At 41.0% G+C, this 12909-nt stretch overlaps 1 protein-coding gene across 34 annotated transcripts in view; it reads left to right on the top strand.

Annotated features, from left to right (window-relative positions):
* The window catches only part of ST7L (suppression of tumorigenicity 7 like), a 169423-nt gene that overhangs the window by 75623 nt on the left and 80891 nt on the right, over positions 1-12909 (top strand). For 4 of the 34 annotated variants that reach the window (XM_086391865.1, XM_086391866.1, XM_086391842.1 and 1 more), the window contains one exon: positions 10542-10735. The exons of 29 other annotated variants lie outside the window; for them this stretch is intronic. In XM_086391865.1, the coding sequence (XP_086247991.1) occupies positions 10542-10577 (36 nt within the window). In that variant the 3' untranslated portion in view covers positions 10578-10735. Of the gene's footprint in view, positions 1-8114; positions 8295-10541; positions 10736-12909 lie in introns of those variants that run through there. One more of the 34 variants, XM_086391882.1, reaches the window with a different exon arrangement.

The raw sequence follows: 12909 nt of genomic DNA, 5'->3' as shown, positions 1-12909 counted from the left end.
TAGACGGACCTTTGTTGTCAAAGTAATGTCTCTGCTTTTGAATATGCTATCTAGGTTGGTCATAACTTTCCTTCCAAGGAGTAAGCGTCTTTTAAGTTCATTGCTTAATATAAACTAAAGCTGTAGCTTATGTTCCAGCATCTCTCTGTTTTCAAAAAATCAAAGCTGAAGTTTGTCAAGGATTGTGAGGGTAAGTTTAATTGAACAGAATAAACTTTTGGTGTAAAATAACATAACTCATGGCCTTTTTTGTTTTGTTTTTCTAAAGTGGGATTTTTAGGTAACAGATGTACTTCTAGCAGTTGTAACAATACATTGGAAACTTCAATGTGTTCCTTAATGCTGATAAGGCCTCAGTGAAAGATTAGCTATTAATGGTATTCTATCTGAATTCAAGAAAAAAATAATCTCTGTTAGTTCTCTCATTAATATTAAGATTGCCTTATGTCTGTCTCAACTGCCAGCTTCAAGAAAAGAAATTATTTGGGCTTCAGGTGATATTCAACAAAACTAAGAGAACTGATGTTCAGAGAATTCAGACCACATAATCATCCTTTAACCTCATCCTATAGTTTCAAGCATTCTGGAAATGAAATGTATATGTACTATTCAAAGTGTAGAAAAGGGCTGTATTCCCATTGAGCACTCTTGCATATTATAAATGGGATATGCAGAGAAAGAAGCAGTTTGGGGAAGAATTTAAGAAGGGAACATACTCTTATAGTCTTTGTTAGGCACTTGCCAGCTCTTGTTTTCATCTATTCAGCATGCTGAAGTCCCTATTTCTTTCTGATGCCAGAGTTCAAGCTTTTACTCCCAGGTAGCAGCAGCTTTACTATTAAATTTTAATCCCTCAGTGTTGTTAAACTTCTATCTAGAGTATAGCCACAACTATTTTTTGGCAGGCGAACACACTGCTGCTTTTCCTTCAGTCACAGTGAGATAGAAGAATGTTCTCTGGCTGAGGCATGGATGAAGGCACTTTACTAATCTTATACATAATTCATCCTTGGTTGCTGGGGTATTCAAAGTTGAAACTTTGCCCTCTGATAAAATTCAGATGGATTTTTTATTTACTTGACTCTGATCCCTTTGGGATTTAGCCCTTATTGGGAGCCCAGGAATTCTAATTCAACAAAGCTCTAGCTGTGTAGATTTTTCTTATTAATTTACTCTTGGTGTATTTTAGCTTTGTAATACTGACTCAAAAAAACCCCCCAAAAAACGGCACTAGAACATGCAGTTCAGAGTCCTGGATACCCTGAAAAGATTCTTCTTTCAGTATTGGTTTATTGGATGAGAAGATTCCAATAGAGCTTATCTTAATTTGTTTTCAAAGTTTAGTTTTTAAAGAGTCTCAGCATTTAAAAATATGTTAACTATCGCTCTTTAACATGCTATAATTTGGTAATGATTATCCTGTAACATACCAAAAGTTTTTAATGTTGAATTCATTGTATTAAGATGTTACTAATGATAAATTTGTTCATTCATTCAATGAGCAGATACTTATTGGATACCTTTATGAAATATAAAATGCAACCCATGTTCACAAGTAACTCATAGTCTAGTGGTAGGGGTTTGAGGTAGACAAGAGATGTGTAAGACAGAGGCTTCTGCTGCACGAGTAAATTAGTTTATCCTTGCAGGTTCATTCATTTGACTGGAAGTGACCGATGAGTTATTAATATTTTCACATGCCTCACATAAGATTTAGTGACCCAAAAAGTCTATCTAGACTGATAGAGGCTTTTTCCCTTTAGAAGAATTTATTTGGTTAGGATTCCTTTCAGTCCAACAAGAGTAAATAGAAAGAGGTCTCTCTCTTTATTTTATTATTTTTCAAATATCAGACATGAAAGACTTTTGTCGTTACAGACAACTGATGAAGTTCATGTTTTTGTTAACTGTGGTATTCATTATGTTCATTTAAACAGTTTAGAATTTATTAAAAAATGAAGTGCTCCACAACTCAAGATTGAAATAAAAAATGTCACCCCTCAGATTCATATATAGTGGCCGCAGTAAGATTAAAGCCTACTATCAGTTCAGTTCAGTTCAGTTGTTCACTTGTGTCCAACTCTTTGCCACCCCATGGACTGCAGCATGCTAGGCCTCCCTGTCCATCGCCAACTCCCAGTGTTTATTCAAATGCATGTCCATTGAATCGGTGATGTCATCCAACCATCTAAACCTCTGTTGTTCCCTTCTCCTGCCTTCAATCTTTCCCAGCATCAGGGTCTTTTCAAATGAGTCAGTTCTTCGCATCAGGTGGCCAAAGTATTGGAGTTTCAGCTTCAACATCAGCCCTTCCAGTGAATATTCAGGACTGATTTCCTTCAGAATGGACTGGTTGGATCTCCTTGCAGTCCAGGGGACTCTCAAGAGTCTTCTCCAACACCACAATTCAAAAGCATCAGTTCTTCGGTGCTCAGCTTTCTTTATAGTCCAACTCTTACATCCATACCTGACTACTGGAAAAACCATAGCTTTGACTAGACCTTTGTCTAGTTTAATGGACTTTTGTTTGCAAAGTAATGTCTCTGCTTTTTAATATTCTGTCTAGGTTGGTCATAACTTTTCTTCCAAGGAGTGAGCGTCTTTTAATTTCATGGCTGCAGTCACCATCTGCAGTGATTTTGGAGCCCAAAAAAATAAAGTCTGTCACTGTTTCCTCATCTATTTGCCATGAAGTGATGGGACCAGCTGCCATGATCTTCATTTTCTGAATGTTGAGCTTTAAGCCAACTTTTTCACTCTCCTCTTTCACTTTCATCAAGAGGCTCTTTAGTTCTTCTTTGCTTTCTGCCATAAGGGTGGTGTCATCTGCAAATCTGAGGTTATTGGTATTTCTCCTGGCAGTCTTGATTCCAGTTGTGCTTCATCCAGCCCACTGTTTCTCATGATATACTCTGCATATAAGTTAAATAAGCAGGGTGACAATATACAGCCTTGATGTACTCCTTTCTCGATTTGGAACCAGTCTATTGTTCCATGTCCAGTTCTAACTGTTGCTTCCTGATCTGCATACAGATTTCTGAAGAGGTAGGTCAGGTGGTCTGGTATTCCCATTTCTTTCAGAATTTTCCAAAGTTTGTGGTGATTCACACATTCAAAGACTTTGGTATAGTCAATAAAGCAGAAATATATGTTTTTCTGGAACTCTCTTGTTTTTTCTGTGATCCAGCGGATGTTGGCAATTTGATCTCTGGTTCCTCTGCCTTTTCTGGTTCACATACTGTTGAAAGCCTACCATACTCATTAATTTTTATCTTTGTTTTCTATATCCTCTCATTCCTAATAATGACAGATTAATAAGAGCTAAGGACCATCCTGGTTTAGAAAATGAAACAGTATGATGCCATTGTGAAACAGAATGGGTCAGCAAAGAGTACTAAAATTATGTGCCTCTGTGGACATGTGAGAAAGAAGGGGAAAGAACCACTCAGCATTTCCGAGAGCCCACTGTTCATGTCAAAGCTGCACCCTGCAGTGACTGATTCTCGAAATATATCAGGTTAATTAGAAAAATAAAAGGATATTGGGTTAAGGTAATAAAATAAGCTGCCTTTTCCCTCTCTTCCAAGCTAAATTTTGCTGATCAATTCTGAATCCTGGACAGTTCTACCTTTTAATAAGGGGAACTGTCAAGATTTTCTAAGCAACTGAAAAAGATTTCCTATATTTATTGGGTTCAGTCAGTATATGTACTAACTGGATAATTGGAGATATAACCCTGAAATACATATTAAAATATTTTTAAAAACAGGCACAGAACCTGTCCTTGGGGAATTTATACTGTTAGGCATGTAATCATTAGATGTGGTAAAATGATGACAGTCTTTTGAGTAGAAGAGGAGGCCTAAGGTTGTACTGGAGGGTCGAGGAATATACTGACTTAACTCAGTTGAGGCAGCAGGAGAAAGTGGAATGATTTGAACAGACTTACAGGCAGAAGACTGAAGATCCAGCTTTGGAGTTTACTTGTAATTGTTACTTCTCTAGTAATTTATCTGAGTTTGCTATATCTGCTGGAATAAGTGGAAATTATTATTCTTTGGGTAGGTGAACAAAACGTACATCTAACCCTCATGGCATTTTCCAGTTCAGAAGTCTAATTTGTAACCTGTAAGGAGGTGTATTCATGTTTCTGGGTTGTAAGGAGCCCACTCTTATCCATTCATCTGTGTTCCCATTTATATTAGGCTGTGTCTGCTAACATTAGGTCTCTAGAGAAAGACTTAAGTAGACTTAAGGCCCCCTGAATTCCTATGGACTACCTCCTACTGCCATAGGACTTCAACAAACATAATGAACACTTACAACAAAAAAAACTTTTTATCTTTTTCATAGTATTGAGAGTAATAATATCACATTTGGTCTCAAGTTCCATATTGAATTATTTTTTTTTTTAAATTGCTTTTGAGCAGTAACTTTTCCCTGGTTGCTTAGCCAGTCATACAAGTTGAGACTTCTGTTTCTATGCCTGTTTTATAATAGCTGCTCTGGGAGAACAGATGAAAAATAATAAGTTAGATATTTTATGAGTATTGAAATCCCTTCCATTCAGAAATGTAAATAAAATAACCAGCATGAACAATCAGCTTATGTCAGATTCCATGGCTTTATGTTACATAGGGAAATTATAGTGCAACCTGAAACATGCTTCTTAATGAATTCACAGTGGTGTCACAGTTGAATGTAAACCCTTGAGCTTTTCTGTTGTGAAGAATTTCACAAATCACCTTTTATAAACTATTTAGGGGAGGAGGAAAAAACTAAGATGATACCAACAAATGCTATCACTGTTAAGTGGTTGCCTCCCGTCCAGCACTAAATTGTGCCAGTTAAGTAAAGCAGAAAGTTAATATATTATTGCTCACCTTTTGGCTTATTCAGTGTTCATAAATATAAATATATACATATATATACACACACACAAATGTATATATGTATACACACACACATTTCAATATTCTGTTTTTGAAAGTGGCACCAGAAAAGTGCTGTGGAAGAACAGGGTTGCCCTTGTGGTTTTTATCCTCAGAGTTTAGCAAAGTTCAGTTAAAAAATGGCAGAAGCCCAATAAATAGCTCTGTTTTTACCTTCAACAAGTGCAAGAAGCCAGAGACCTAACGTGAAGATTATGAAATGAGGATTTGTATCTTTGGTTGTTGCTCTAGCAGCCTGTTCTGTTGTTCAGTTGCTAAGTTGTGTACGACTCTTTGTGACCCTGTGGAGTGCAGCATGCCGGGCTCCTCTGTCCTCCACTGTTTTCTGGAGTTGGCTCAAATTCATGTCCATTGAATCAGTGATGCCACACAACCATCTCATCCTCTATAACCAGCTTCTCCTCCTGCCCTCAGTCTTTTCCAGCAACAGGGTCTTTTCCAGTGAGTCAGCTCTTCTTATCAGGTGGCCAAAGTATTGGATCTTCAGCATCAGTCTTTCCAGTGAATATTCAGGGTTGATCTCCTTTAGGATTGACTGGTTTGATATCCTTTCAGTCCAAGGGACTCTCAAGAGTCTTCTCTAGCACCACAATATGAAAGCCTCAGTTCTTCAGCACTCAGCATTCTTTATGGTCCAGCTCTCACCAGAACCATCCTGTCACTCAGTGAATTGATTTTGTCGTCCCTAAAAGTCTCTCATAGCTCTCCTCCTTTCCACTATGGCCTCGGCTCACTCAGCTCTGATGAATGTGCTAGCCTCAAAAGTCCAATATGCCAAATGCAGTATAGGAGACCAGTCAAGTTTAAGAGTCAGGGAACGAAGCATGTATTTTCTATTTTTAAAGAATTTCTTTTTTACATTCTAATTTCATAAGTGTTTGGCTTGATTTACACCAAGTTCTAGGCCTGTTAGCCTACATTAATGTATCACAGTTCTGGATAGGATATTTGATAGCTCTTATTTAGCCCAGAATCTCAAATGATAGGGAGCTAGAGTGAACAATATTTAGCATTTTGTTGGGTTTCACAGTGTAGCTCTCTTCTAGTCCCTCTGTCTGTAACAAATGGACTCATCCTTGTGTTTTCCCATAGCTGCCCTGGTGCTTACTGACATAGATCAAGATACTGTGTGGCTCTGTAGGGAACTCTGAGCCATTTGACAATCTGGGCACATGTAGTCACCTCACATTATTTAAGCCCTGATCTCAGCATTCTAACTTCTCTGTATTCCCCAGTGTATATAATATGTACTTGCTTGAAATTCCTTATATATTGCTTGCACATTCTTGCTTCTAAGTTTCAGCATAAACCAGTTCCTTCTACTTAGAATTCTTTGCTCTGTCTGTTCTCAACCAAAACATCCTGTATCTTTTAAAAATCCTGCTCAAAAGCCACCTCCTATAGAAAGACTGATTAATCTCATTCACTTGATTCCTTTATTCTGAGAATTCTGTTTCTCAGTCTGTTGCTTAAATTGTTTTGTTCCTTTGTAGTTATTGATTCCATACATTGTCACCCAGTAAGCCTAATGGTTCTAGGAATGATGCGCCTCCTGCATCCCCATCCTTGTGTACATTATATTAATACACAGAGACTTTGAAGGCCTACTGACAACCTTTCTCTCCCCTGAGTTCTAGTCCACTTTCCATACCCTTTCCCTTTCTTCATAGTTACAGTCCTAGAGAAACGGGGCACGTGTTCAGGGTTTGGCCTCCACCTTACCATGTGTGTGGCAATCTGTTGAATAGGTTCCTACAGTTGGGCAAGATTTAACCCTTTGGTTTGACAGTCCCTGCATTCTATTCAAACACATTTAAGAAGTAGATGTGAGACCAGGAGTAGAGAAATTTCCACTGAAAGCTAAGTTAGCTCTTTATACAAGACTTCTGAAGCTGCTGTCGTCAGCAGCTCACTCGACACTCTCCTGCTCTGCCTCTTTTCCAGGAGTCAGGGTTAGTTTAAGAAAAAGCCTCTTGCTAGAAGCCATGACCTCGTACTTTTATCCCCTCCATCTGGTGTGTGGCCTCATGGGGCTGTGCTGCTATGCAGGAGGTGAGCAATGGAATTCTTTAGATGATGACTTCTGAGCCCACATGCAGAGGCAGTGGGGGTGGGAAGCAGGGAGAACAGTGAGCGCCAAGATCGATGGACCAAAAAGTAAGATTTGCCCTGGAAGGAATCTTAACTATAGGTAGATTGTTTTCATGAGGTGTTCTTCCCCTAGCTCAAGTTGGGGCCCAGGTCAGGGAGCTGCAGCATCCTAGATCTATGATTGATGAATGTTGTATTCCTGCAGCTTTCCCTTCTGCCTTCACAGTTGGGGTACAGGAGTGGGATAGGTAGGGTATGTAAGGGCTTATGCTGTCTCTAATGGAATGCATTCCAGGGTTGAACAGGGAAGGGTTCCTCTTGCACACATTATCTCTTAGAGCTGCTTTGTCTCACAGTCTCGGACCTAAACAGAAGTCTGATTTTGAATAAGTGTGGGAGGAGGGGTTGAGGGCAGCAAAAGTTTTTGATCAAGTGAAAATCTGTTTTCTGCCTCGTCTTTTAAGGGTTTCTCTGCAAGGTAGATAGATACTCTTTGCCTTGGTATAGATAAATAGCTTGTCTTGGTTCGAGGTCTCAGGATTTTTACTAGGCTGTGAGTAGGCATCTAATCTGGGATAAGACCATTTGTGTGTGTGTGTGTGGTTTTTTGTTGTTTTTTTGTTTGTTTAGCACTCTCATTCCTTGTTCTTACTTACCTAGCCCAGGGGTTGACAGTAGTTTAAAAAAGATTGAAGTCTCAAAGGAAATTCTAATACATACTTTAAAAGCCCAAAGCCTTAATAACTTCCTCTCAATAACTTCCTCTCATGGCTTCTCGTGACTACTGCTCTGTCTACACATTTAGCATCTTTAAAAGGACTAGATAAAACTAAAACAAAAGATGAACTGTTGATCTGTAAAAGGAAAAAGGAAAACAGAATTAGAAACCAGAGCTGATTATACATGGGCCGCTAAATGTAGTATAGTGATCATGTGGTAGTGGTGGTGTTAGTGACAGAAATGGCAAAAAAGGGATTCATTGATGAGATTAAGGAAGCCCTAAGCTGTTGCTTTTGTAAATTCTGCTCATGTATACTCCTAGGATATTTTGTGTCAATTTCTGTCCTAAAGGTGCTGGGGTTCTCCTGCCTCCAGCCTAGGCACCCTCAGTTTCTGAGCAGAACACACAAGATTTGAAGTCAGAAGCCCTTGGTGTGAGTTCTGGCTGAGCTACTCAATATCCACAGGACTTTGGACAAATCACAGAGCCTCTCTGAACAGCACCTGCACAATGAGCGTAACTCCTATCACAGGGTTGGTGAGACAATTACATATAAGCAAAAGCGTTTATACATAAGAAACCTTTTTATAAACATCACAGTTATTCTTGGGGAAGCCTCACCTTGAAAGTTGTCAAAAAAGAACAGCTGTGGATTAAACTCTTTCTTTTTATTCACTCAGTTGAGCTTTTTGTTTGGTCAAGTCTGCTTACTGGGGTTGATGTAAAGTCATCCTATTTCTGCTTGTTCTGGCCAAAGAAAGAGAATTCCAATGCCTAGCTGATCCATCTGTAGACTCGTAGGCAGAATGAAAGTGAGCAAAGGTAAATTTTAGGATAGAACAGTTCAGAGTTAGAGGACAAAAGGGAGAGTGCTTACCTTGCTTTCTCAAATCCAGGATGACTAAAACATCTCAAGTAACTGAGGAATAACTACAGTGATGTTGAGAGATCATTTAAGCCACAAATATGTGCTCAGTTGTGCCTGACTCTTTGTGACTTCATGGACTGTAGACCGATGGGCTTCTGTCCATGGGATTTCCCAGGCAAGAATACTGGAGTGGGTTGCCATTCCCTTTTCCAGGGGATCCTCCTGACCCAGGGATTGAACCCGCATCTCGTGCATTGGCAGGCACATTCTTTACCACTGTGCCATCTGGGAAGCCCTAAGCCATAAATGAAAAGTGGGAAAACACACCTATAGACTCCCTCTCTTCTATCCTTTTGACCTTTGGGGGCAGGGACAGGAATATTACTGACACCTCACTGGCCTCTGCCTGAAACCAGCCAATCACTAGCTTCTGGGAAAGCTCAATCTAGTGCAGCAACTGTGACATATTTACCCTAGTAAAGCCACAGCTTGCTCCCCTCTAGTGCCTTTCTCTTGTGGAAATCATCTCTGGAACCCAAAGTTATCCTGTTTTCTAATCCAGGAAGAATTAAAACAATGACAACAAAAGCTCATGAGCAGCAGGCTTAGTAATCATACCTCAAGCAGTCATAGAAGACTGCCCTCTCATGCACAGGACAGAGGACACAAATTGCACTCTCTGCAGTGTGAAACAGCCATGGCAAGTTCTACAGTCTCAGGCACAGTGCCTGGGTGGGAATTGCCCACTGTTGACCTCTTCTTTCCATGCCCTTACTGTATCCTTCCCCTGCCATCTCCCAGAGGGGTGCCAGTCCCAAACCAACAGCTGCTTACATGTTGATAATTTTAAAATGTTCCTTGGTTACAGCTGAACACCCTGTTGTTGATATAATTTTTGAAGTGTTTGATTGAAATCTGGTTGCTTTTTTTTTTATTGTCGGGGAGGAGGAGGATGACGAGAACCCGAATATAGCCTAAGAAAAGCTATGTGTATATGCTATATTTGTGCATATTTGTGTGTATATACCTTCATGATTGTGTGCAGGCTGATAGGGCAGAGAGAGAAAAGGAAACATCTCTTTCTTGTTTTCCAACACTGCTTCAAAGACGCCCAACCCCCATAGTAGCAGGCAGTTCCCAAGTGGAGGGCGGAGGCAGAGGCCTCACCAAGGCCATCAATAACCAGGTGTGAGCTACAGGTCTCTGTGTAATGTGAAGCTCTCCCGTATTTCATTTCTGCACCCAGGGAGCAGCTCTGCAGGATTGCTTACGGAGAGCTCTGTGTCTGGCACCTCTCTCCACAAGGCCCAGGCGCCCAGGGTCCCACCGACCTGTCCAGGAATGTATTACATTGTTCACTGGTGCTGTAATTTGGCTGCAGGAGCTAGGCCTCCCAGGGATGAGAAACATTCTCTCCAGCTTCCTCCCTTGGGCTTCTGCCCTATGACCACTGAGGGCATTTAAATAAAACCTCAGAAAGGCTGAGAGAAAAAAAATTCCTTGTTATCTTTCTTATAGTAAGGTCCTGAGTGGGTCTGAGAATTCGGCGAAGAACTTAGTGGTTGATGTGCTTAGTAAGAACTGAGAAGAAAGTACTCTCTGTAACAGGGAGGAAGAGAAATGAGGCCGTGAGTGGTCATGAGACTTTGCAAGCAGATCCTCAGGGCCAGGATATATTTGAGTCTTTGAAATAATCTGAAGTCCCTGATTTCATTTTTGAGTCTGGGTGAACTCCGGGAGTTGGTGATGGACAGGGAGGCCTGGTGTGCTGCAATTCATGGGTTCGCAAAGAGTCGGACACGACTGAGCGACTGATCTGATCTGATCTGATATGAATACTCTCATATAGAGTATGGATTCATGCTATTAATCAAGCCCGGCAATAATACACATTGGCTTTTATCTGCAGGACTATGTTAAGGCTGGCATTCTTACTTTTACATAAGAGAAACTGGCTACAGGCTGTGCAGGTAAGGTGTTAAGTCATGTGCCTTCTCTAAAAGATTCTAAGATCCTTAAAGGATAATGTCTTTTAAATTAACTTTGTATCCAAATAGTGTTTTCTACAATGCGTTATACCTAAATATTAAAAGTCGAAAGAAATGAAGACCAACAGGAAGGAGTGAAAGACGAGGCAGGCTAAGAGACTGCTGATCTGAGGGACAGGCCCGTATTAAACAGAAGAGAGATGGGCGGGTGGTGGCAGTGGGGGATGGGATTAAAGGCAGTGAGTGAGTACCAGCAGGACTAATTGAGGCTCTGACTGCATCAAATAAAGTTCTCATTTTGCTGCTTGTTCCAAATAAATTTGTTTGTATAGTGCAGAATGGAAACCATTCTGGCTTTGTATAAAGCCAGTCAGAATGCAGAGGCAAGCTAAGGAATAAGAGGAAAAATTAATTGCTTGGCCATCATTCCTTTCTGGAGCCACATTAGCCTCTGTAATAGGGCTTACATAGGCCTTTTCCCCCTCACTATCCACCACACTTTTCAGCCCCCTCACTGTCGGACAGCTTGCTCTTCTCAACCATTTATAGGAAGTTGCAAAACTTGGTCTTTATGAACTAGAACTTGGATCCCAGGGAAAAGAACATAGCAGTATGAGATGCCAGAAGAGGTCCACTTCCTTTCACAGGGTAAGAAGCAAAGAGAGAATAAGATAACAGAGCACAGGTAGCTTTAGCTCAGGTTAGTTTCCCATGGAAGACCTAGGCTATCATTTATGTGGTAACCTGGATATTCTTACGAGAGCTGAAGCTGACTGGGACCTGAGAGCTCTTCCCAGTGGCCCAGCGGACCAGATAGCACCCCTCTGTAATTCATTCAGCTCTGTTCTTGAGTCCAGCCTGTCTGTGACCCTTACCTTTCCACTACCTTAAAGCTTTCTTCCTCTTAATCCCAGCTCAAGATGTCAGAAACTCTTCTTTTCCCCTCCCTCTTCCCCCTCCCTAATCCCACCATTGGCTCATCAGTTATCCAGTTGACTCCATTCTGCAAGGAAGACATTCCCCTGGCCTGACTCACTCAGTCCTATTTCTCCACAGGAATCCCCTCACCACAGACCACAAGGGCCCTGACTAGCTCATGTTTTGTGTTAATGGATGTGAAACCGGAGCAAACCCCCTCACCAAAAGAAAAACCACCCTCAACTCTCCCACACAGGTCTCGGCAGGTTACACAAATATTAGTCCTATCATCCAAATAAATCTGCCCCCATGGCCCAGAGCTATGGCTCCCCCCCATCCTCTTGCTGCCTATGCAGAGAAAGCTGTTCCACAAACATGTGAGGACCCCAAGGGGTGCCAGAGAGGAATTAGGGAAAGGGTGTGTGTGTGCTGTATTCCGAATTCCCTGTGTAGTCTCCTTAATCTGCAGCCTGCTGTCAGTACTTTACAGTACTGAACTGGAGATTCTGAGAAGTCAGGATGGGCTAGACCAATTAGGGACTTTGGTAAGAGGGTCTATTGGCTGGATTTGGGGACAGAATTAAAACTCAATATCTGAGATAAGTTTACACCCTCATTTTAGAAATGAGAAGATAGAGGCTCAGAGAATTTGGGAATCTTGCTCAAAATATCATAACTGGTACTTTTAGCCTAGGTATATCATAAATGCAAATTTATACACCACTCTGCTCCTTTAAAATATCAACAGGCAAGAGACAACCACTGTCCAAGTCACATAAAAATAGGACATCGTGATTTTGGGGACTCTGTGTCCTACCCTCCTTTGGCTTACTAAGCCTGCTATCTCTGGAGATGCCACTACTGCAAGCTTAGTTAGGCAGTGGGTAGTAGCTTAGAAGGAACTGTGCTATTTAAGCCAAATGTGGATTGAAGGATAACAATCACCAAGACTTGGAGAGTCACTAAATAAAGATTTGTTGAATAAATGAGGAGGAAAGGCTGCTTTCTAAGCTGTTTGGCCCCAAACCCCAGCTCTCCTTCCCTCTGTAACCACTGGTTTCTGCTCCCAGCTTCAAAGGCTAGGATCTTCTCCTAAAAATTGCCAAAGCCAGAGATCTTTACCTGCCTAGTATACACTGATGCCTCATGTGGCCCTTGAGATCAGTCTTGTTACCCTCTGCCATCCTCCATGAGTCACGTATCTTTTACTTAGTGTTTCCCAAACCTGGATGACCACCAGAATAATGCATGGAAAGTTTAAAAAAAGTAAAAATCCCAAGAGTAACCAAATTTCTCTTTCTTAGGAGTGTTCTAGGGTGTTCTAATGATCTGTTAGGCTGACACTGCATGCCACTCAGTTTATACAGGCAG

This window comes from Bos grunniens, chromosome 3 (assembly GCF_055505025.1).
Source record: "Bos grunniens cultivar Pamir isolate PY7600 chromosome 3, Bosgru_T2T1.0, whole genome shotgun sequence".
Taxonomy (NCBI): Eukaryota; Metazoa; Chordata; class Mammalia; order Artiodactyla; family Bovidae; genus Bos; species Bos grunniens.
This window is presented reverse-complemented; position numbering and strand designations above follow the sequence as displayed.